Source organism: Lepidochelys kempii, chromosome 10 (genome assembly GCF_965140285.1).
Source record: "Lepidochelys kempii isolate rLepKem1 chromosome 10, rLepKem1.hap1, whole genome shotgun sequence".
Taxonomy (NCBI): domain Eukaryota; kingdom Metazoa; phylum Chordata; order Testudines; family Cheloniidae; genus Lepidochelys; species Lepidochelys kempii.
The window spans coordinates 16,118,785-16,141,932 of record NC_136389.1 but is presented as its reverse complement, the minus strand read 5'-3'; the positions used below and the strand labels follow the sequence as shown (position 1 = coordinate 16,141,932).

The following is a 23,148-nucleotide window of genomic DNA, read 5'->3' as shown; positions in this document are numbered from 1 at the left end:
GAACACTTATTTCCTGTATCTGAATTTAAATCCCATCGCAGTGATATTGAGGGGTCACGTTTCCTTTTTTAAGATCTGGCCATGATAGCATAATCTGTCCCTTTATCCATCTTGCATTGACTCATCATGTCTGGTTGATTCAAATGGAGATATTGGGTTTTAGTCCACCTTTTTTGTTCTGGGCTATTATGTATAATACAGCCCTCTTTTTTTCCTTTCAACAAAGTCCTGAGAAGAATATACTCTTTTTAGCAGTGAAGAAACACTGTGGTACAGCTTGTTAGAGAGCATGGACTCCTACATATTTCCCGCTTCTGCCAACATGGAAAAGGAGAGAATTGCAAAATTTGTACCAGACTATGTGGTCTTGCCTGAATACGTTGTCTTGCCTGTGAACGTGCAGTGCTGTTGGCTGAGTGCTGAGTTAAATATTTTCTAATTCCTTATTAGTTGATTTTTGAGATTTGTTTTAAAATAACTTCTCATTTTATTTACAAATGACTAATTTCTGCTTAAAAGCTGATTATTGCCAGTATATGTCTAATGTATAAATATTGGAATGGATCTTATTTTACTGAAGGGTTTATGCTTCCCTTTTCTAGGCAATTCCTATGGAGTTTCAGACTTCCAGGAGAGGCTCAGAAAATTGATCGTATGATGGAAGCTTTTGCTTCACGCTATTGCCTTTGTAACCCTGGAGTCTTTCAGTCTACAGGTTAGTCATGATACATTTTCTATCAGAATCACCGTTATTATATCATTTGTCAGATCACGTGTTGAACTGTCTTGAATTCAAAGAGAAGGCGGCTGTGATAAATGAAGTGGGTGTGGGGGGGAGAGAGCAGTAGCTCCCTTTGATGGACACCCAGCCAGCCAGTTAGCTGTAAAATCCCTCTTGGTAGCTGTTCTGTACTTTCTTTACCTGGGGGACTTTTTAACCCTTTACAAGTAAAGCAAGTAGAGAACAGCTACCAAGAGGACTGGCTGGGTGTCCATCAAAGGGAGCTACTCCTCCACACACACTTCATTTATCACAGTGGCAAACTTGGAAGTCCAGGCTAAGACAGTATGTGAAATGAAAAACAAGAATGTTCTGAGGTGTGGGCAAAACAAAGGGCCTAATCCTGCACTACTTCTTATTTTTAAGGAAAAGGTGCAAGATTGGATCAAAAACATCTTTCTTCCTAGCTGTGTTAAAACAATGGTTTAAATAAACTATTAATAAAGTGCAACATATCATACAAATGCCTCCAAAGGTCTGTAGTAAAATGGGACAAACTAGAAGGTAGAAGATGCTACAGCAGAACGCTGCTGTATCAAAATAAGCAATATTTCTGAGATTTCTTGATTTTTTGGGGTGGGGACCAATTTCTGCAAATGCCAGAATGTTATGCCTCATCATCTGTGTGTGAAGCAAAAATGCAAAAGCAAAACACGTTAAAAATAAAACTCAAGGGACTAACGTTAGGAGAACCACTTGGCAAAAAAGAGGGGAAAATAACCTAACATTTAAACCTGGACTCTTTAAAACAGATTTACAAACACAGCGCAGTGTTGAAGGAACAAGGGGGGTAACTTGGAGCAAAAACGTTGAAGATAAAATGTGCACAAATAACCTACGTGGTTTGTGTCACAAAAAGCAAATACAAACTGTCAGCTGATAGATGGCATATTTGAAAGTTAACAGGTCCTGTGTTCTGAGGGAGCATTCAAAAGTTTTTCCTCTGATCTGGATCCTTAGGTCATTTTCTATTTTTAGACCGCCCAAAAATGTCCATGGTTAACACCAAAGAACTCAAGACTTACTCTTGTATTTGTATGTAGGGTTTTGTTGTTTTTTGGTGGGGAGGAGGAGACGTGCATAATTCCCTTTCTTTGCTATTCAGAACTGCCTGGGGTTTCTTTTACAGGCTACTGTATACTACAGTACACAGAGCAAAAACTCCTTTTCAATGTTATTTCAGATACATGCTATGTGCTATCATTTGCAATCATTATGTTAAATACTAGTCTACACAACCATAATGTAAGAGATAAACCAACAGTGGAGCGGTTTATATCTATGAATCGTGGCATTAATGAAGGTGGGGACCTTCCAGAAGAACTGCTACGGGTAAGTTGCATTAAGATGACCAGGTGGCACCTCATGGTTTTTGAAGTGGGGCTTAGAAGCAAGTGCAAGGATTCTCAGACTAATCTGTCAATTAGTGTCTCAAGATCATTTTGTGTGATGCATCTTTGACAACCAAGTACCATTAGCTTGCAATATACCTCAGCCCCTTGAGGGATTGAGAGGAAGAAACACCTTGCTTCACTCAACAAGCAACCTCTTTGGCTTTTAGAGCAATGTTGATTGGATATATCGCTACAGCCAGTCTGTCTTGACTGGAATCTGCTCTGTTCAACATCAGGTTGAGTGTGGGAAGAATAAAGGGGGGAAAATAGTAGAGATCACTGAGGCTCCAAAGACAGCCATCATGACCTACAGTGGAAGAAAAGTAATGATACAAAGATGTCAGACATTTGATTGTGATTTTCAAGTCAGTGATGTCTAATATTTTTCAAAAACAATTTTTTTTAGTGAAGCTTGTATTGAGCAAAACTGTTGAAAATATGAAAGCTCTGGAAAAAATGAGTGCCAAACTTCTTAAGAAAAGCTATTTCTTTACTGAGAAATACACAGGAAATCTTCAAAAGGGGACGCTTATTTACAAAGACACTATATCTCCTTTTAACTTTATTTATAGACTGTGGTGAATGCTGCTTAGAGGAGGAATGGTTCCAGTTTCTGTGGGAGATGTTCCTAGTTCATTTTTATATAAGTAGTCTGAGAAGAGAGAACGGAATCTCTTGGTTATCGGTTATGTACGTGTTGCTGAATTTTTTTTTGTTTGTTTTCTTCCAGAATTTGTATGAAAGTATTAAAAATGAGCCATTTAAAATTCCAGAAGATGACGGGAATGATCTAACACATACATTTTTTAATCCAGACAGAGAAGGTTGGCTACTGAAATTAGGTTAGTAGAAGAGGAATTTCTCTGATACTTTGCTTTGTGTGTGAGTGATGTGTATGCCGCTTTCCTTGCTAACTGCTTTGTTGTAAATCTAATAGGATTAAATTAGCAATAATTCCTGCTTAAAAATATATGATCTAAAAATCAGTAACTCCTTTACACTGTTTTATGTAATTGCTAATTCTGACCGGTATAAAAAGGAGACATAATCTTGTCACTTGAATTTTGAAGTGGAGTTTGATTTCTGGTACTTGAGAACTGAAACCTCAGCAGCAGAAAGGAAGCTCCATTTACTATTTACAAATCCCAGTGACTGAAAAATAACAAATCTATGTGAAACCATTCCAGAAAACTGTACAATCACTTCAGCTCAGTTTTCTGCACAAAAAGCAATGCATTTATTTTCAAATAGTTGTTTTTGTATGTCTCCATTTTTCCATATTATTTGTGAGTTTCTGTTGGTTTGGTTTTGGCTGTGATTTTTAATGAGTGGTTTAAATGTGCCTTCTTGTTTTCCTTATGGCCTATGACCTATCACCTTTCTGTTCTGTGACTGGCTGTCTCTGCTTATTCTGCATTAGGAGGTACGTACCTGATGGCTTTCCAGCTCCCTCCCCCCCCTTGTTCAGTTGCTCATTCTTTTTTTATTTTTCTTCTTCTATGTTTGTTTCTTAAATCAAATTTATTGTAGCACTGCGCTTCTCATGTAATGTCACTAACTTTAGCCCCAGTGGGACTCTACTTGTACATAACGTATGCTTGTACATTACGGTGTTAGTAATTTACTATCTCCCCCCATGAGATTCTTCTACAAAATAAGAATATATACTTTGTAAAGCAACACAATGATAGTTAGTGTTTCAGATTGCTTCACAACATCCTTCAGGCTCATTGAGGTATACAAATGAGAGGAGTACTTTTCGCAGCAGAGAAGTGCAGTTATCTTATTCTTGTAACACACGTTCTAAAATGTGTTTTGTTACTTGTATGAAAATTTTCTGTCAGAATGTTGAAAGGCTTATTTTAAACAAAATAGCCTGTAGCAGAAATGTGCATGTGCTAAAAGGACTGGTTATTCCAAAGTAACTTTCTTGTGTGGGTTTTTTTTTATGTTCAGTTTATTTTAATTACATATAAAAACACCTCAGAGTTCAGGATTCTGAAGCCTCTGGCAGTTGGTAGCATGCTAGCTCTGCAACTGTAAGCTGCTCTGATTTGTTTGCAGACACTTCTGAAGTTGATGTGGCTTGCTTATCCATTGGAGTGTAATAAGGCAGCCGGCTGCAAAGGGTAGTTATTTTTCTGATTAGAACAGACTCTAAAACTTGGTTTTAGGTTTTTTTTTTTAAATGTTGTTCCTTTTGTTTTAAAATACTGATTTAAAGACCAAAATCTACTCAATTTCAGAGCCAGATTCTGGCTGCTCTTGTATAAGAGGAACCTTGCTCCAGCTCAGAGGCAGCCAGGAATCCTGATGATCCCTGAGTGCAAGGTCAGCAGGAATTAAAGAGCAGCCAGCAGGACTTGACAGAGGGGAGGCACACTGAAGGCAGAGCAAGGGCTCACCTGTGTCCATGCCAGCTAGATGTTGGGGCTGAGGCTGAGGCTGGGGCTGGCAGGAAATACGAGGGTTGAGACACTCGCAGGGGCTCTTCAAGAGCACTGGACTTGTGAATCTGTGACAGCTGGTTGTGGCATCCTTGAAAAAGATGTAACAATGATAGCTACTGCATGTGCTTCCCCAGCCTCTCTGTCCCCTGTAGGCAGAATGCCTCCAACCACAACAGCTGGTATGGTCTCATATCACGCTGGTTTATATTAATTTTTAAATCTTAGGAACTGATGTGAAAATGACTGTGGATTGTAGATAGATGTATTAATATTGATAGGAACTATAATGTAGCGATATCCATAGTCCATAAATTCACTCAGTTGTTCAACTCTTTACTTCTGCTTCTGTGCTAGTAACAACCAAATGAACGGAAGAGTGTATGGGCACAAGTGCTTTGGCAGTATCAGTTTATTAAGAATACATTCTAATAAGCTCAGCAGTAGGGGCCACCTCAAAAATATTGTAGCCTTGGGGGGAGAGCTATTGGAGACATTGCCAGTTTGCTACTTCAGGACCCCATAGTTTCAGGTGTTAAACACCTTCAATGTCCATTGGCATCAGTTGGGGGTGCTTGGCACCTCTTGCAATGGAGCCCTGAGAACACAATGCCGGGAGCAAGGGCTGCAGAGGGCCACTTACAGTGGAGGCCCCCATAAATTTGCCCTCCGTACCTGACCCCTCTCTTTCCCTCTCAAGTGCCTCCCCCACCAGCAGCCTGGCCCTCCTTCCCATGAGCCCTTATACGCACTCCCTCCAATTTTGAGTAAGTGGAGTTGCAAGCTGGTGTGTGGGGTTACAGCACCTGTCAGGTTTGGCCTGGCCAAAAAGTGGTTGGGCCATGGCCTATGTGCTCCCCCCGGCCCACCACCCCCTGCTATGTGGCCTATGGCCAGAAGACTTGCTGTTTGGTTGTCTCCATTACTTCATCTGCAGATGTTACGAACACTGCAAAATCCTCAAATACCCTCTTTGTGTTCCTAAGTAAAAAAGCAGAGCGTCTTCCTGTTGATGTTTGAAGACATAAATGGCTTAAGAGGCACAGTATTCATAGTTGAGACAATTTGAAAGATGACTTGAAGAGCTGATAAATTTATCCATTCAACAGTATGTGGCAGTGCTCACCTCAACTGAAAGGATTTCTTAAGACAAGACTTCAAGAACGAGAAATATTTTAGTACAAAAACCATTCAGATAAGTCTCTTACTACTCAAATTATTTTCAATATTAATATTATCTACAGTTTTTTAAAATCTAAAACTTTTGATGTTTTTTAAATATATACAAAAATCTACTTGCAAATACTACTATGCGATAACTTTACCTTCACCAGTAGTGACTTTAATTTATAGTAACTCCCTTTTTAAATACTCCAAGGAGTAAAACTGTTATAACTGAATTGTATAATATAGAAGATATTTAGTTAATCAGACTCCTCTACATGAAAAAGTGTTATATATGCCAACCTTTGAGAAATAGCTCATAACGGAAATAAATCTCTTAAAGGTGAAACTTAAATGTCAAAATAAATACGGGTGTTTTTCTTGAAATTAAAATAAAAATCTGGAATCAGCAACTATATTTATTTTACTTTTAAAAATATCACCTTGCAAGAAAAGCAATTGGATGTGAGCATGTCAGTAATGCCATGAATATTTCTTATTCACTGTCAATCAGTGGGAAAGGACAAATTGAAGGATAGTGGTAAAGCATCAGCTGCAAAACAAATAGTCAATGAAAAAAGAATGAGAGCTTTAAGAAATTAGAGATGCAAACGAACTTAAGAAAAATGCAATAAATCAATAAAATCGCCATTTATTTCTGGGTGCTCTACCTGTGGCTCCAGTGACACATGAACCAAGTAAAACCAAGCTTTCATCTTTATGTGCCCACTAAACAATTCTACCGAAGTCCCAGTGATAAGAGCATGCATTAAACTGAAAGGTGCTGCTGTTGAAATGCCCACAGCACAAGGGTTAATTGGATAGGGAGGTGAAACATGTCAGTAATTTTCCTGTGAATTAGACTGTAAATATGTAAAGCCAACTGTTTCTTGAGGGACTTGTGTTTCATCAATAGACACAGACTGGTGCAGACAAATATTTTTGCTAAGTTAGTAAGCTGTAGAGCCATGAATGCAGTGAACAGAAATAAACCTGGTGATTTTTTTTTTCTTTTATCCCTTCAATTTTCTTGTTGCCGGGAAGCTTGAGCAATATATTAGTATGATGTCGGGGGCTATTCCAACTCCCAGTGTTAAGTCACATTCTCTCTTAGCACATTGTATTATTCCTAAATTAGTGAAGCTCTGCCTAAAGAAGGATTTGAATACTCAAACATTCATTATCAAAATACTAAGGAGTCTTGATTCGTATAATGAGTAGGAAAAAATGAAGACTATCAATTGTGCTGTTATCTGCTTTACTCTTGAAAATAGAAAATATGTTTTCTGAAAAAATAAGAGATCAGAACAGGAAGAAGCCACTGGTATATCAAGCTAGTGCTTTCTGTTTTGCCTTTTTATAGTGTCTGCTTCCTTGTTTTCTTTCACTTGGAACTACTGCTCACTTCACTGCTCTCTCCAAGAGCATGACTTTTCTTACGTTAGTATTTTTTGTAAAGTTCATCTGCCCAAAAACTCCAAGGTCTCCAGAGGCTAGTCTGGCTCTGAAACCATCCTAATAATGTCATTAAAGTCCCTGGCCTGCAAAACACTTTGTTTTTCTGAGGGCTTGCCTGTGGAAAGCTGTTCAGAGGTGACTTTGTGTAAATAAAATCCTGCCAAATCTAAGTGCCAGAACTAGATTTCAAGAAGTAATGTTTTGATTTAGAACATCGGTGTGGATTCAACCAATGCATTTGTATGGAAGTACTCAACTTGCTCTCTTAATTCAAAAGATTGTATGCCGTCTAACGTGGTACAGTGAACATCTAGGTGGCAAGTAAAGTGGCTGAAGACTGGTGAATGCTAATCAAATATCCTTTGTAACAGCTTGAGACATTAGTATTTTGGGGACTGTTCTCAAGATTTGCATAAAGATTAATTATGGGCCAAATAAAGGAATTGTTGGTGCAAGGAGAACCCCTTCCCTCTCCAATTAAGAATTTAAAGCTGGACATGAGCATTGATGGAGGGAATGCCTGGGACATAATTCTTTTGTGCCAGCATGTGTGTGTGTTTTCTAAGAACAGCTTCTGTTGGCAAATAGCTGACCCAAAATGTCTCGTACTAAAAAAAGCTACAATTAATGTGGCTTGAATCATTTCCTTTTTCTGGTTAGAGGGAGAAAAATAGATACTAGGAAACAAATATATATCCTGCTGACAGAAGAGGGAAGTGACTTAAGCTGGACACGTGACCATGAGCAGCAGAAGCAGCTGCTCCTATACTAGAATATCAGGCAACTCGCTGTGCATGTGAAAGGATTCTCAAAGAGCCCAGACTTCCTAGCCCACTCTGTACATGGTACTTGCCCCCAGCACAGCATTCTAAAGAGGGTGCTACTTCTCTTCCCCTCTCTTGAAAAAGGGACTGGTGGCTAGGAAACTGGCTTGTGGGGCTCCTTTCAGTTGAATCATTCCCTTTATAGCTGATGTGATTTTAGTCTTGTACAGTATTACTGGACAAATTTCTTGTGTGTGTGGAAACACATATTCATTGTGTACTCTTCCAGGCACTAAATTAGCTTCTGAACCTTTGCATTTAACTGCACTGACATTAATTAATCCAAAATCATTCTTAAGTCTTTTTTTATGACAATTTTAGCCACTCTCTAGTTCTCTAAATCACCTTGACTGAGCTGGATGTGCTGACATTACTGGGGTTTAAAAAAAAAATGTTTTTTTTACACCTGAAATACATAATTGTCTTATTCTGATGCTTAGGCAATTTTAAGACCCTTTAATATTTTTAATGAACTGTGATGGGTAAATTATTACTTACTTTTCCATCTTTTTTTCCCTTAAAAATTTTCTTTTTGTTTTCTGGTTTCTAGTTCCCTTTGAGATGAGAGAATTTTCTATAATCTGATTATATACGTGAAAAGAGCGGGTCTGTTGCATTTTTTTCCTCTTCTCTATATTCACTTGATGTAGAATTTCCGGATGATTCCCTTGGATTATCCATCTACTGGATCCTTTAAGCCTTTCTGCTCTGTGCTGCTTATTATTGGTGCTGTTCCTTTCATTTTACTTTATTAGCTTGGTCTTTGTGACACAAATCTAATCTTTGTGTAGATTATATCTTGATCTGTTCTTTAAATACTTATGGTTTCATACTTTGTTTCCAGTCTCTCTCTTGACAATTTAATATCCTTTAAAATGTATCTTTTTAAACTGACAGCAGGAGTGGGATATAAAAGAAAGTTAATTCAAAGTGCTATATCATCATTTTGGCAGCCTAAGGCATCTGAAACCAAGAAGAAAAAGATCTGCTATGTGATAGTTACTACTACCCAATAATCTTAAATGTGACATTATGAGCAATAAGTCATATTGAGCATCTTATTTTCTAGTCCTGTGATATTACGGTGGGTACTCTTGACTCACCTGATAAACTGGTGAGTGCAGAATGCCCGCTGTCCTTTATCAGCTGTCAAATGGCATATAATCTACCCCCAAACTACTGTTACTTTAATTCTGGACACTACTAGTGTTGTTGAAGTCTGCCCTGTCTGGTTTTGGAGTCTCTGTGCAGGCCTTCTTACAATGTGTATAGTTTCCTATCTGTCTTTTATTCTAATCTGACCTTGTATAAGAGTTCATAATTCTCCTTTTGTTATCTTCAGTCTAAGATGTCTTTGCAGTGGTTACCAGTTTCCCTGCTTATTTGTTTTTCTGAGACTTAATATTTTCCTATCCATTTTGCTCTACAACTTCCTGCCCCACTGAATCTCTTCATATAATAGATCTGGGCAAGCTGTAAAGTTTTTGATGGTAGTCAAACTCAAACAAAGCCAAGGACTTGGCCAACTTACAAGGCAGAACATGAGCTAAAATAATTGGAATTTACACTATATAATATGAAAAATATGTAATGTGACAATGACAACAAGGTAGAACTGCCCTAATAGTTATTTTAGCTGCTTCTCATTCATGGATCCAGAACTGAGTCAGGCTAAGGTTTATTTTGGCTTTTCCACTTCTAGCTTAAACCCTTTCAATTGACTTTGATGGAAGCTGGAACAGACCTATGATGCATTAAAATATTGTCATCAAGATGCAGAAATTAAGATCTTTCCTGTCTCTGATGTCCCTCACCACTTGACACCTGCTCTTCTTCCCTCATGCTTTGCATTTGTAGCTCACTCTACCACCATTGATTCTGTCTTGGCTTCTGCATCTTGCATTTGCCTGTCTCTTAGTTCTTGACCTCTTCCACTTTCAAATTGTTTCCTTAAAATAGGTGTATGTGTGTGGTGGAAGTGTACAATTTGCTGAGTAAATGCGAATGTTACATAGTGTTAGCAGTGGATTACCTACTGCGGGTCCTATAACCAGCCAAAAGGAGGATATGATGTATAATAGTACCCAATCTGCAAGACAAGAACCCAGCAGGCGAATAGATAAAGTTCCAGGATATTCAGGCCATTTCTACAATTGTTCTCTAGCCTCAGATGTTTTTAATGGTTTAAACAAAAATTTAACCTTCTTGAGTAAGGAAGAGCTACTGATAAAAATTATGTTTATGTGCTGGATTTAGTTACATGATTGATGTTAAAATGATAAATCCTTGGTTGAGGGTGTCTTTGGCGGTAAAAGATTTTTGTGCTCAGGGTATTGAATAACAAGGTCAACGATATTGAGAGGGTGGGGTAATAAGATTAAATCACTGATGAACGGATGATGCACATGTGGTGATATAACTTTGAAATCATTTAAGTATGCTGTAACTCAACCTGGATATTAATAACTTGCCAATGCCTGATCTGCAGTTCTTTTCTGGAAACTGATTTTAAAAAATAGTGGAATTGTAAAGAATTACAGAAATTTTTACTTGCGGGCTGAGCAAACATTTTTAACTGTCAGCCACAGGGCACTCAACCGGGGATCTGAAAGTCAGTCTGGGTTCTTAACTGACTTGTGCATCATCATGAGTAAAAGCTATGGCAGGTCAAATTCTGCCCTTAGTTTCACCTTTGGAACCCCATTGTTGCACGGATCTGAGAATCTGGTCCTGCAGTTGGAACCTAGAAAACAATTCAATAGATGATCCAGCTCCCTCTCCCCAAGTGTTGTTGATGCTGTACTGGTAATGGATAAATATTATTAATACTATACTTGTCGCTATAGTAAGCAGATATGACTGAACACAGACAGGGAGCAGATCTGTTCAGTAAGTACTGTTTTCACGTGGACTCATTTAAGAATAGAATAACACTAAGTTCAGAAGCTGGTAAGGTGGTGTGTCAGCATCACCATAGTTAATGTTTCTTCCGGATTTTGTCCTTTAGTATTGGTATATTTACCAGGAAACTTATATTCCTTTTAACCTTAACTCATCTGTGTCTTATCCATTTGCAACTAAGCATTTAAGCCATATTTTAAAAACCATTACACATTAAGTAACGACTAAATTACTGTCTTATCCGTAGCCTAGAATCTTGATGATAAAACAGTTTTAAGTTAGTGGTGTCTTCTATTTATAGGGGGAAGAGTAAAAACATGGAAGCGGAGATGGTTTATTCTGACTGATAATTGCCTGTATTATTTTGAATACACAACAGTAAGTATATATTGCTGTGAACCTGTCTGGAATCCAAAAGTTACTCCTGGGGGAATTCTGTGCTACTGCTCATGCACATAAGTAACGAGCCACGCATACTTTTAATTTTTTGTGCAAAAAAAGCTGCTGCCATAATGTTACTGCAGTTCTGCCTTTTGCCCACCGGAGGGCGCTGTGGTGATAGACCAAAGCCTGTAGCGCCTTCTTTGCAGTGCCTGTCAGGCCAGGCAACATGGACTATGGGGATACAGACAGCTTGGGGTGCTGCGGATTGGGGTCAGACTAGGGGATGAATAGGAGTTAGAGGCACAGGGCTACAGTGGGGAGGGAGGTGCAGGGCCACATGGTAATGGGGGAGGGGTGCAGAGCTACATACGGAAAGGGGAATGGCTGGGTGGGGGCACAGACACACGCGGAGATGGGGTGGGGGGACAGAGTCAAATGGGAACAGGGGGAAGGTGCTGGGCCACATGGGGATGGGGCAGTGGGTGTCTGAGTGGGGGTGGAGGGACATGTGGGGGTGCAGGAACACATGGGGATGGGCAGATGTGCCTGACTGAATGGGAGAGGCTAGGGGTCAGCCAGGGTCTACATGGGGGAAAGCTCCCTAACAATCCCTCCCTGCCCCCCAGATAAACCTGTTTCATGCCTTTCCCACCTATACTCAACAACCCTTCAAGTTCACACCCAGACTCCTTCCCAGCAATTTATTTCCCTCTCCCTCATTCCTCCATTCCCGAACTGCCCCAGGCCTTTGCACTGCTTCTGAGGGGTGCAGGAAATACAGTTCTGTATTGTAGTTTAAATGAATTATTACTCAGAGTTCTGTATTAATATGCCTAGTAAGGAATCTATTTGTCAAAAAACATTTCCTGAATCTTTTTTGTTGTCTGTATTGTTAGACATACTTGCTGATGGGTGTTTTGAAACAAATGGCCAAAAATAATTGAAACAGGTGTGATTATATTGTTATTTTGACAAATAAAATATGCAGAATTTTTAATTTTTTGGCACAGAATTCCCTGAGGAGTAAAAAGTATAACTAAATAGTAATGTGTACTCTTCCTGTCTTTTAGGACAAAGAACCTAGAGGAATTATTCCTTTAGAAAATCTTAGTATAAGAGAAGTTGAAGATCCAAGAAAACCAGTAAGAATTTTTTCCTTTTAATGAGCCTAGTAAATGGGTTATTTTAAGTAACAGCCAGGGTACCCAGGTTTATTGTACATGCAGATCTTCAGTTCTTCCTTGTATCAAGCTTTGGTTATTTCTTTATCTTTAGAACTGCTTTGAGCTCTATAACCCCAGCCATAAAGGTCAAGTAATTAAAGCCTGTAAAACTGAAGCTGATGGTAGAGTGGTAGAAGGCAACCATGTTGTGTACAGGATATCTGCCCCCACCCCCGAAGAGAAGGAAGAGTGGATCAAATCTATTAAGTGAGTTCAAAGTTTTAAATGTCTTTGAAAAGTGCTGAAGTGTAAATTGTATATAAATTCCTTTCCAAATAAAGAATCCGGGAATGTGTGCTGTGCTAAGGAACATGCCTTAAAGAACTATTTAAGCAGTAGCCATAGGCAAGGGCCTTTCCTGAGGATTCATGACTAGCTGGAAGGGGTTGCTGGGGCAAGATGCGTCAAGCCAAAGGAAGCACTTTGAGACATTATTGTTCTGGCTACTGTGAACTGAAAATCAAGAAAATATGAGAGAACTTAAGTTGACTAAAGAGAAAAGAATGTAGCAGTATGTTCCTCTGGTAACTACCTGAAAATCTTGTTGCTGATTTTTGTAAGGATGCGTTTGCCTACCAACATATTACAGTTCTGGGTCTCTAGACAAGGAAAGGTAAACAAATATGTTTGGGTAATGCATGTTTTATAAACTAAATTGATATCTCCTCTTCCTTCCACTAGAGCAAGTATCAGCAGGGATCCCTTTTATGATATGCTGGCAACAAGAAAGAGAAGAATTGCTAATAAAAAATAGCACTTAACATGGGCCACTTATGGACCTGCACTAGTTAATATATAAATGGATCAGTCAAGTGATAAGGTAAAGTAAAAATGAAGCAAGCTGAATGAAAACCATTATTAGAAATATATACATTTTCTTACATTATATCCCTTTGTAAGATTATCCAAGATTATTATTATTTTGCATACAGTACTGGAGCAAAATTCTCAAGGGACAATTGCAAGGAATGATTGTAATGGAATTTCATTTACACTAACTGAAAACATAGAAGCCTTATGTGCATTTTTATTTGTTGCAATTTCACCCTTCTGGGGAGAAAATATTTCAGGATAATATGATATTCTTCTGCCTGTTCCTTGAGCATATTGCTCATGACAGGAGATGTTGATGTAAGTACTTTGACAAACTAACACCTCACTGTAATACAGCACTCAGAACTGGTGTACAGGGCTACTCAGCACTTTTTTTTCTTTATACAAAAAAACCTTGATACTAGTTTTGAAAACATATCCTTAGCAATGCAGCGGCATTCTAACCTTCCTTTGTAGAAAATGAATGGTTAATGTGATGAGCTTTTAGAATTTCTCCCTAAATGGTGAATAATAGTAGCTTTAAAATATACCTTTTAATATTAGACTGTTATCTATACAGTTAACTCCTTGGCCCAAGCAGTAGGATGTGCACTGAAAATATTGCAGCTACAAAGGCAAGGGTTCATGGGCTGAAGATGTGACTTTGAGGACAGATAGTTTTTCTTAAGCAGGCTAAACTTGTTGCTAAAGGATTTGCATTATTACTGAGAATCTCTGATTTGTGTATGGGTAAAATGCTCCACGGTTAAACTGTGTTTTCTTTAAAGAAGGGGCAGTGTTAAGTTCTTATTTGTGAATGTAGCCCCGTGAAAGTCAATAGGATTACTTGTGTGAGTAAAGAGAGCAGAATTTGGTTCTTTACTTGGTTAACAAAAACCTGGAATAAAGCAAACTGAATGTCTCTGTTTTATTTTTAAACATGGCTTCTCACAGTTGTGCTTCAGTGGCTTAAAACTGGGGAGAAGAGAGAATAGAAAACCCTAATTATCGAAATGTTTGATGTCATGCCATCTACTTTACTAAAATACTTACCAAGATATTTGAAAGTAAATGGTTATCGGAGATAACTGGTTGAATGTCTCTTGTAGGATTCTATTAGATATTGCTTCATAACATCCATTTTCTAAGTCACACAAACTTATCGTCTAGCCTGCTTTATTGAAACATTTTATTTTTTAAATTATACAAAAATATTTGATTGGGGTAAAATCCTTAATTATATGACGGAAAATATTTTTTTGACCCTGCTCCTGTGTTCATGCTCTTGTAGCTTTCCATATATTATTTCAACGTGCGCCATGGCATCTGTGCCTTTAGTGCTTTAGAGCTTCCATATTTGGACAAACAAAACACAACTGTTGACTTAAACCTACAAAAGCAACTTTGACTACAGTGTAGGGAATTATTCTGCACTGGGAGAAACATGGACAAGATTACCTACAAGTCTTTCATCTCTAACTTCAATTAAAGCCAACGCTTCCATCTTACTAACTTGCCTTGTGCTGTGTGGAACCTAAGAGCAGCATATGAATACTGTGGGCACTGTCTGCCTTCAGATGGGCTGATAGAAAAGAATGGAGGAGAAGCCCCCACAAAAAAAAAAATCAAAAAAGGAAGTTCTTTTATCTCTTTAAAGGAGTATTAAGATTAATGCTCAGTTATGACAGCTTTGAAACCATGCAGGAGGGATGGCATCTCTCATCCATGGAGCCAGGACTTCAAGGTCAGTTGTGGACTCTGTGCATAATTGGAACTTTAAAAATTAGAGTATTCAACTGCACAACTCTCATATCACAGCCTGTTTCTCCTTTCGCTCCCCTTCATTTTAAAAAAGTCTAACTTAAGATAGGGCTGTCAAGCGATTAAAAAAATTAATCGCACTGTTAAACAGTAATAGAATACCATTTATTTAAATAGTTTTGGATGTTTTCTACATTTTCAAATATATTGATACAACACCCTACAAAGTGTATAGTGCTCACTTTGTATTTTGATTACAAGTATTTGCACTGTAAAAAAAAAAATAGTATTTTTCAATTCACCTAATACAAGTACCAAAGTGCCATCTCTTTAGCATGAAAGTTGAACTTACAAATGTAGAATTATGTGCAGAAAATAACTCCGTTCAAAAATAGAACAATGTAAAACTTTAGAGCCTGCAAGTCCACTCAGTCTTACTTCTTGTTCAGCCAATCACTCAGACAAACAAGTTTGTTTACATTTGCAGGAGATAATACTGCCCACTTCTTGTTTACAATGTCACCTAAAAGTGAGAACAGGTGTTCTCATGGCCGTTGTAGCCAGTGTTGCAAGATATTTACGTGCCAGATGCACTAAAGAGTCAAATGTCCCTTCATGCTTTAACCATCATTCCAGTGAACATATGTCCATGCTGATGATGGGTTCTGATCGATAACAGTCCAAAGCAGTGTAGACAGTCGCATGTTTACGTTCATCTTCTGAGTCAGATGTCACCAGCAGAAGGTTGATTTTCTGTTTTGGTGGTTCAGGTTCTGTAGTTTCCTCATCGGAGTGTTTCTCTTTTAAGACTTTTGAAAGCATGCGCCACACCTCATCCCTCTCAGATTTTGGACGGCACTTCAGATTCTTAAATCTTGGGTCGAGTGCTGTAGCTATCTTTTGAAATCTCACATTGATATCTTCTTTCCCTTTTGTCAGATTTGCAGTGAAAGTGTTCTTAAAATGAACAACATGTGCTGGGTCCTCATCCGAAACTGCTATAACATGAAATATATGGCAGAATGCAGGTAAAACAAAGCAGGGGACATAACATTCTCTCCCAAGGAGTTCAGTCACACACATTTAATTAACGCATTATTCTTTTAAGAAGCGTCATCAGCATGGAAGCATGTCCTCTGGAACGGAGGCCAAAGCATGAAGGGACATACGAATGTTTAGCATATCTGACACATTTGTAGCGGGTCTTGCAAATGCCTGTTCTCACTTTCTGTTGACATTGTAAATAAGAAGAGGGCAGCATTATCTCTCGTAAATGTGAACAAACTTGTTTGTCTTAGTGACTGGCTGAACAAGGACGACGATTGCGTGGACTTGTAGGCTCTGAAGTTTTACATTGTTTTAGCATGCAGTTACGTAACAGTCTTCATTTGTTAGTTGCACTTTTACGACACAGTGTGCACTACTGTGCTTGTATGAGGTGAATTGAAAAATACTACTTTCTTTCACAGTGCAAATATTTGTAATCAAGAATAATGTACTTTGATTTCAATTACAACACAGAATACAATCTATATAAAAATGTAGAAAGACATCTGAAGTATTTAATACATTTCAATTGGTATTCTATTGTTTAACAGTGTGATTAATCGCAATTAACTCAAAAAAATTTAATCGTGAGTGAGTCAACTGCAATTAATTGACAGCCCTAAAAAGTATGTTTTGTTAAGGACTGGGTGTTAGGGAGGGCTTGGCTGGAAACATTTTGGATTTGTCACCATTCCTATTACAAATCCAAACCACGGTGGTTAAGGTGTAAAACTGTAAACAAATCATTTTAATCATTAAAATAGTCTAGAAGGTTACAAAAGCATCGATAGGCTATGAAGACTTTCTGTACCAGTCCTTACATCCCTGAAAAACACAATCCTTTGAAAACAGTCTTCTTATTGTCAAGGATATTTGTCTATAAGCATGAAGGAAATGCCTTAAGAGATGTGATCTGCTGTATTTAGTCTGAAACTTTTCATACCCTGTAATTTTAACACTTGGAATGGTGTGTAACTATGGTATGTTATAGCAAGAAATATATATACTATTCTTTAGCATTTAAAAAAGAGTCATTTTAAGAAGTCAATTTTTTTATTCTGAATGAAAGATTAAATATGGTGCTCAATATAATTAATTTACCACCAAACGTGCCAGTAGCATTTTTGTGTAAGAATATTTTATTTCAATTGTTCTCTGTAGCATTATTCACAGGGATTGAAATTGAGCCAACATTTCCACTGGCCTTAAGGCTAGTAAAGAATTAATTTGCAAGGAAAAATAGTTTATGAAAACTTTGGCTAGATTAATTACTGTCCATGAGGGGATGAAAAGCCCTCTCTTGTGAGGATTTAAGGTTAGGATGAGTTTAAGGCAAGCCACCATCATGGCCTAAAGCACCACTTGTTTTTGCTGGCCTGGCCTCAGAAAAAGCAATCTAATTCCAGTTGACTTCCCTATTCCTGTTCTGTATTGAAAAATCTCCCTATTTTTCAGTTCTTAAGAGGTTCTCATATAGCAGGGTTGTTTTTTTTAATACTACCCATTAAGCAACGTGGGGACAGGAGGCAGAGATCCTGGCAACAGACTGCTACTTTTCTGGCCCCTGCCAGCATCCATAACTTTCATGGCCCTAGGTCACTACTAATTTCAACTTCAGTTAGTGTCATCTAGGGAAGAAAGTGTATAATACTGAAGATCAGCTGGACTGATTTAAAGGCTACATAACCTGACAAAAAGCTCTTTTTAGTCAGTCACTTAACATTTTGAAGCATATGGTACAAAACCACCTTTTTAAACTCAGCATTTATAATGCTTCATAGCAATGCATATTTTTAAATTTTAATACATGTCTATCTAGATATGCTTGCTGGATAAGTTAGGTCTCTTGTAGATGAGAAGCTATAAATTGTGGTTTACCAGTTTATTTCTATATTTTCTTGGAAAGCATTTCTATTCACTATAAAGTTATTGTAAATACTGTACAGCTATGTATTGATTTGTTACGCATTGTACACAATTTGCATGAAAATTATGTATCAAGTAAGTCTGAGGTAATATTATGGCTGTGTAAATCCATTGCAAATATTAATGGGCTCGTTTACCAGTAAGATGATTAAACTGTGGTGAGATTTCATTTTGAAAAATAAAATAAAGTATGAAACTATGCAGCCATCTAGCTCCTTTCATTTACTAAGGATAAAAATACAGAATAAGGGATCCACCTGCTCAAGATTTTGATACAGATTAAGATTTATCTTACTCCAAAAGCAGTTACTATGCAAGTGGCTATCAAATCCAGAATTCCCCCTGTCCCAGCTCTGGTCATAATCACTCTTTAAATTACTTAACTTTTGCTCATTCTGCCTTGCAAACCAGACATTTTCTTTAATATCTGACCTAGGCATTATTCCGTAAATCACTTAAGCGTGTAAGTGCTAACCTGAAGACACTTTCCTCATTTGGGGCTTTAAATAGGGCAAAGTAATAACTGATGTTTGCTCAGTTCTCTTGATAGACAGGCTGCAAAGATGAATGACCTCTTTTTTTTTTAAATCAGATAAGAGACATTGAAAAGGAAAATGCAGATGTATCCAAAGCCAGAGAATTGATATTTCAAAGCAGCTGAAATTTTAGGCATGGCAAGGCATGACCTGGATTGCAGCCTCCTTGATCTTATATGCAGACTGAGAGGTGTCAGCCCTAAACTGAAAAGGTTGAGTACATGTTAAAGATGTAATAGACATCTCTTTTGCCTATGTGTTTATATTAAACTCAAATTCCTGCCAAGCAAAGTAACTACTCTGAATAAAAATCACTTTCATCATCAGGTGCCTGTTTAAACCTACTAATTCTCTACTCATCCAGAATCTTTCAGGAAAAATAGGTTTATTTTCTACATGAAAAGAATAAAACTGCTCAAATTGAGTTTTCCTTTGCAAGCTACCTTTGGCAGGCTATTTTACAAAGCTGGTCAAAGGCAAATGCATAGTTTCCTATGAAACCTGACCACAAACTTACTCTGTATTTAATTTTTCTCCCAAAAATGCAAAACTTTATCCTAGGCTAATGGTATTTAGCTGCAGCTCTTAAGGACCAGTTTTAGTGATGTTGAAAGATAGAAAAGCCTGGAGTTTTAGCTGTTTTCTGACTAAACAAGAAACTGAATTCAGAGCAAACAGTAAGGTAAAACAGAAACTGGAGAGATGAGCAGTAGCAGTCATTCCTAATAAGGGGAGAGTCTGTACTAAGACAAAGTTCTTTACTGCAAAAGAGCGTAGGTACAAAATATGGGGCTTGGGGAACAATAGTAAGCAGCTACAGGTTTACTTTCTCACAACTGACCTATTACTTTTCATGTTACTTTTGTTGCCACAGGGAAGGTGTGGAGAGTCAGAAGTGTATTTATGACAAGCTCTGTCTTAAGGCCTTCCACAGGGGACAGCAGGAGCACATTAGGCTGTCATAACTTGGTGGAAAATAGAATGGTACTAAGAACAGGTGGAAGAATGGTCATTCCCCTCTGCTAACATTAATCAATGCAATAATTTAAAAGACAATATAATTGAGCATTGACCACACCCCCTTTGTCATCTGACATTAAGGCAGAGCTACAGTTAAGCTTTTCAGCCCTTCAGTGCACTCTTCTAATGGGTAGAAGTTGAATAAATAACAAGAAGTAAACAGTGTAAAAAGCTCTTTTGACTTTCCTGTATTTATATACTATATAAATTTTACATGCTATATATTTACAGTGGGGCAAGTGCTTTATCTTTAAAAAAAACAAGATCAAACTTTAGACATCTCTGAACAACACAGCTTGTATAAACCAGACAGATTATACAGATGAACTGTATTTAATACAGCTTCCCCACTCCATCTCCTGATGCAGGACCAGTGAATAAGAAGTATCACAGTTTGATAGCATTTCATAATAAAAATAAAATCACAGTATGAATTTGTCTGTAACTTTAAAGGGACAAAACAGACAACACAAGTGACACTATATAAAAAAGTAACAAAAACATATGGGAGGGTATACAAATAGTCTGAGATACATTCAGAACTGTGTATGATGAGTGGTATGTTTCACAAAGTTCCAAACCAGAACTTTTCTGTACGTTTTTCCTTCAAAGCTTGAATACAGCTAAAGTGTGAAGTAAATTAGTTTCTAGTGTCAGATATCAGAGATATTCTAGTTATCTGAAAGCTTGTGAAATTTTAAATAAGTATTTAAATTAAATATACAGACTGTCAGTTGTGGTTTTCTAGTCGCTTGCACCAGAAGTTTAACGTGGAGTAATATTACATGAATAACACATAATCAACCTGAGTCTGTAATTAAGCAGCATTTGAGATGTTCTATTCCAGGGCATTATTTTCAGTGTGATATTTACAATGTTCAGCAGTTGTAGAAAGTTTCCATCCTTTTGGATTATGGGTACATTTTTAAAAAAAGTCTCAAGGTAAAAACTAAAAAAAGTTCTTCCATGGTAAAATCCTGTACAGTATTCTGAAGCACCACTTATGGATTGAAGAGTTAATTGTTCTGTTATAAATAGAGTTTAAACTGTAGGGATGGCTTCCATCAACACACTTTGAATCTGAAAGATAAGAGGAGAAAGTGTCATTTCCTGATATGAAATTTCAACACAAAAGCAGATTCCAAGGCCATTTAATCTGACCTCCTATATAACACAGGCCACAGAACTTCCCTGAAATAATTCCTAGAACAGGAGTGGGCAAACTTTTTGGTCCAAGGGCCACATCAGAGTTGCAAAATGGTATGGAGGGCGAGGTAGGGAAGGCTGTGCCTCCCCGAACAACCTGGCCCTGCCCCATATCCGCCCACTCCCACTTCGTGCCCCGACTGCCCCCCTCAGAACCCCCAACCCCCTCTCCAACCCCCGCTCCGCTCCGCTCCCTGACACCTGACTGCCCTGCCCCCTGACAGCAGAAGGATTTCAAAACTGAAATGCAACCAATTCTGTCCTCAACTTACAAGGTTGCTGAGTTTAATCCTAGGTAAGCAAACTTGGTTAGAATTTGGCCAGGACATTCTTAACATTAAATGCCCTGGTTTCATTAATGATCTCATGGTCAAGCGGTCCCCAAAAAATGACACCTCCAGCAACTTGCTAGGGCCCTGATTTAAGAATGACAGGGGAAAATGCCACTCAAAGTCAAAAGTTCTGTTTTATGCAGCACCTGGAATTTTTTTAAGCCTCCAGTCCAATCACTAGCCAGCTTCAGCCATTTAGTTAATTAAATCTGACAAGATCCCAACCCAAGATAATGTCTCATTAATTCGTCTGTCACAGTTGTCTTGTACTCATATATATTTGTCCCATCAGCTAGTTAGCCCTATAACTTGGTTTGATTTTCATACCCTCTCCAAGCATTGTTCCATTCTTTTGGGATAACTCATTCAGAAACTGCTTAATGCTTTGTATTCTCATCTTTTCTACAGTCTAAATAAAGCCAGCTGACTTCCTTAAGTATATGAAAAGGTTAAGATTCCTTAGACTTAGGAGGTTACTCTGCCTAGCACTGTCACCACAACAGTATCATCCTGCCTGTTATGTAATTTTTTAAAATTTTGTTAACACATTTCTGCCCTACAATAAACCACAATAAATCGCAACACACACAAAAACAATGTGTTTGGTGATTTATTTAACACACACTTTCTTTCTTCCTTACCATAGACTTTACTTGTCTGTACTGAACCAATTTTGCCACCTGCTGGCCAACTCACATTCATTACAGACAAAATCCTTTACATTCTGATTATTTTTCTTCTGTGCTCTGCCTTCTGTTTTCCTTATCTAAAACAGGAATATATGGGCTTTTGAACAGTGAGGACTGCACCTACACTTTTCCCATTAAAAAGTCCACATTTCTCAAACTGCTATTTGGGATACGGAAATGATATCGTTAAAATGTTACCTATCTGTGGTAACTACCAGTGTATATAGAGACTTGGATTTTTCAATCAAATCAATATAAAGAGCTGTATTGATACTGCTTCGCTTCCTGGGCAGAGGGACAGAAATGGCTTGCTGGAATGTAGATAGTAGCAACAGAAATCTGCAGTTGATCAGATTTCTAAATTTTAGGAATCTAAAGGCAGCCCCTAGATACCGAGATCTACAAATACCTTGTTTTAATATCCTCACTCAAAATATTTCTAGAAGTTATGAACCCAGTTATAGCCCTTTCCATCGTTAGTAGTTTCTCCCTCTACAGTTACCCTCCATCTCTTGTCCTGAAGGGACTTTTCAGTGCAGAAAGCTCCTCTTAAGCTACGTCTACACTACAGACCTTAGGAGACCTTACAGCGGCACCCCTCCATGTAGCCCCTCTACGCTGGGGGGAGAGCTCTCCCGCCGGCATAATTAAACCATCTCCAATAAACAGCGGTAGCTATGTCAGCGGGAGAGCGTCTCCCACTAACACAGAACTGTCCACACCAGCGTTTTTGTTGAAACTTACATTGGTTAGAAGTGTGTTTCCTTTCGTACCCCTGACCGACAAACATTTTGCCGACAAAGGTGCTAGTGTAGACAAAGCCTTAGTGCAATTGCAGTTTACATTAGCCAGAGAAACAGCTGCTTTTTTTTTAAATAAATGAAAAGTCATTCCAATAGCAAGACTAGCAGATCACCACAATTTAAGTCAATCTTAAAGGAATTTCTCCCTGTGTTAATAATCCAGCAGTCACACACAATGCAGCTCACAACTTTTGAGATGCTGAAGTTCCCTTGTTATCTATGCTGGAATGACACTGCCATTAGACCATTGACCATTAGAGTGGGCAGTAAGATGCTGATTTTTCACCTCAAAATTATATGCATCTTCAGGCCACTATTTGTCAGCAACAGAGCTCCCCTCACCCAATTGCCAAGGACATAAAAAATACTGAAGTTTGACAAATACAACTTGCCTGTGGCTAGTGAGTTTTTTCTGCAAGGATTACTTTTCACTCACCTA

General features: G+C 38.1%; 2 protein-coding genes across 5 annotated transcripts in view; one reads left to right on the top strand and one right to left on the bottom strand.

Annotated features, from left to right (window-relative positions):
* Positions 1-18,979, top strand: part of CYTH3 (cytohesin 3) — an 87,006-nt gene extending 68,027 nt beyond the window's left edge. For 2 of the 3 annotated variants that reach the window (XM_073362163.2, XM_078854561.1), the window contains 7 exons: positions 603-715; positions 1,965-2,113; positions 2,906-3,017; positions 11,271-11,347; positions 12,424-12,495; positions 12,629-12,783; positions 13,258-15,382. In XM_073362163.2, the coding sequence (XP_073218264.1) occupies positions 603-715; positions 1,965-2,113; positions 2,906-3,017; positions 11,271-11,347; positions 12,424-12,495; positions 12,629-12,783; positions 13,258-13,330 (751 nt within the window). In that variant the 3' untranslated portion in view covers positions 13,331-15,382. Of the gene's footprint in view, positions 1-602; positions 716-1,964; positions 2,114-2,905; positions 3,018-11,270; positions 11,348-12,423; positions 12,496-12,628; positions 12,784-13,257; positions 15,383-18,715 lie in introns of those variants that run through there. The other variant, XR_012161126.2, reaches the window with a different exon arrangement.
* USP42 (ubiquitin specific peptidase 42) overlaps positions 17,981-23,148 on the bottom strand; it is a 42,092-nt gene continuing 36,924 nt past the window's right edge. The window contains exons 18-19 of one of the 2 annotated variants that reach the window (XM_073362140.2): positions 23,102-23,145; positions 17,981-20,759 (exon numbers count right to left, since the gene is read on the bottom strand). In XM_073362140.2, coding sequence (XP_073218241.1) covers positions 23,131-23,145 — 15 coding nt within the window. In that variant the 3' untranslated portion in view covers positions 17,981-20,759; positions 23,102-23,130. The remainder of the gene's footprint in view (positions 20,760-23,101; positions 23,146-23,148) is intronic. The other variant, XM_073362139.2, reaches the window with a different exon arrangement.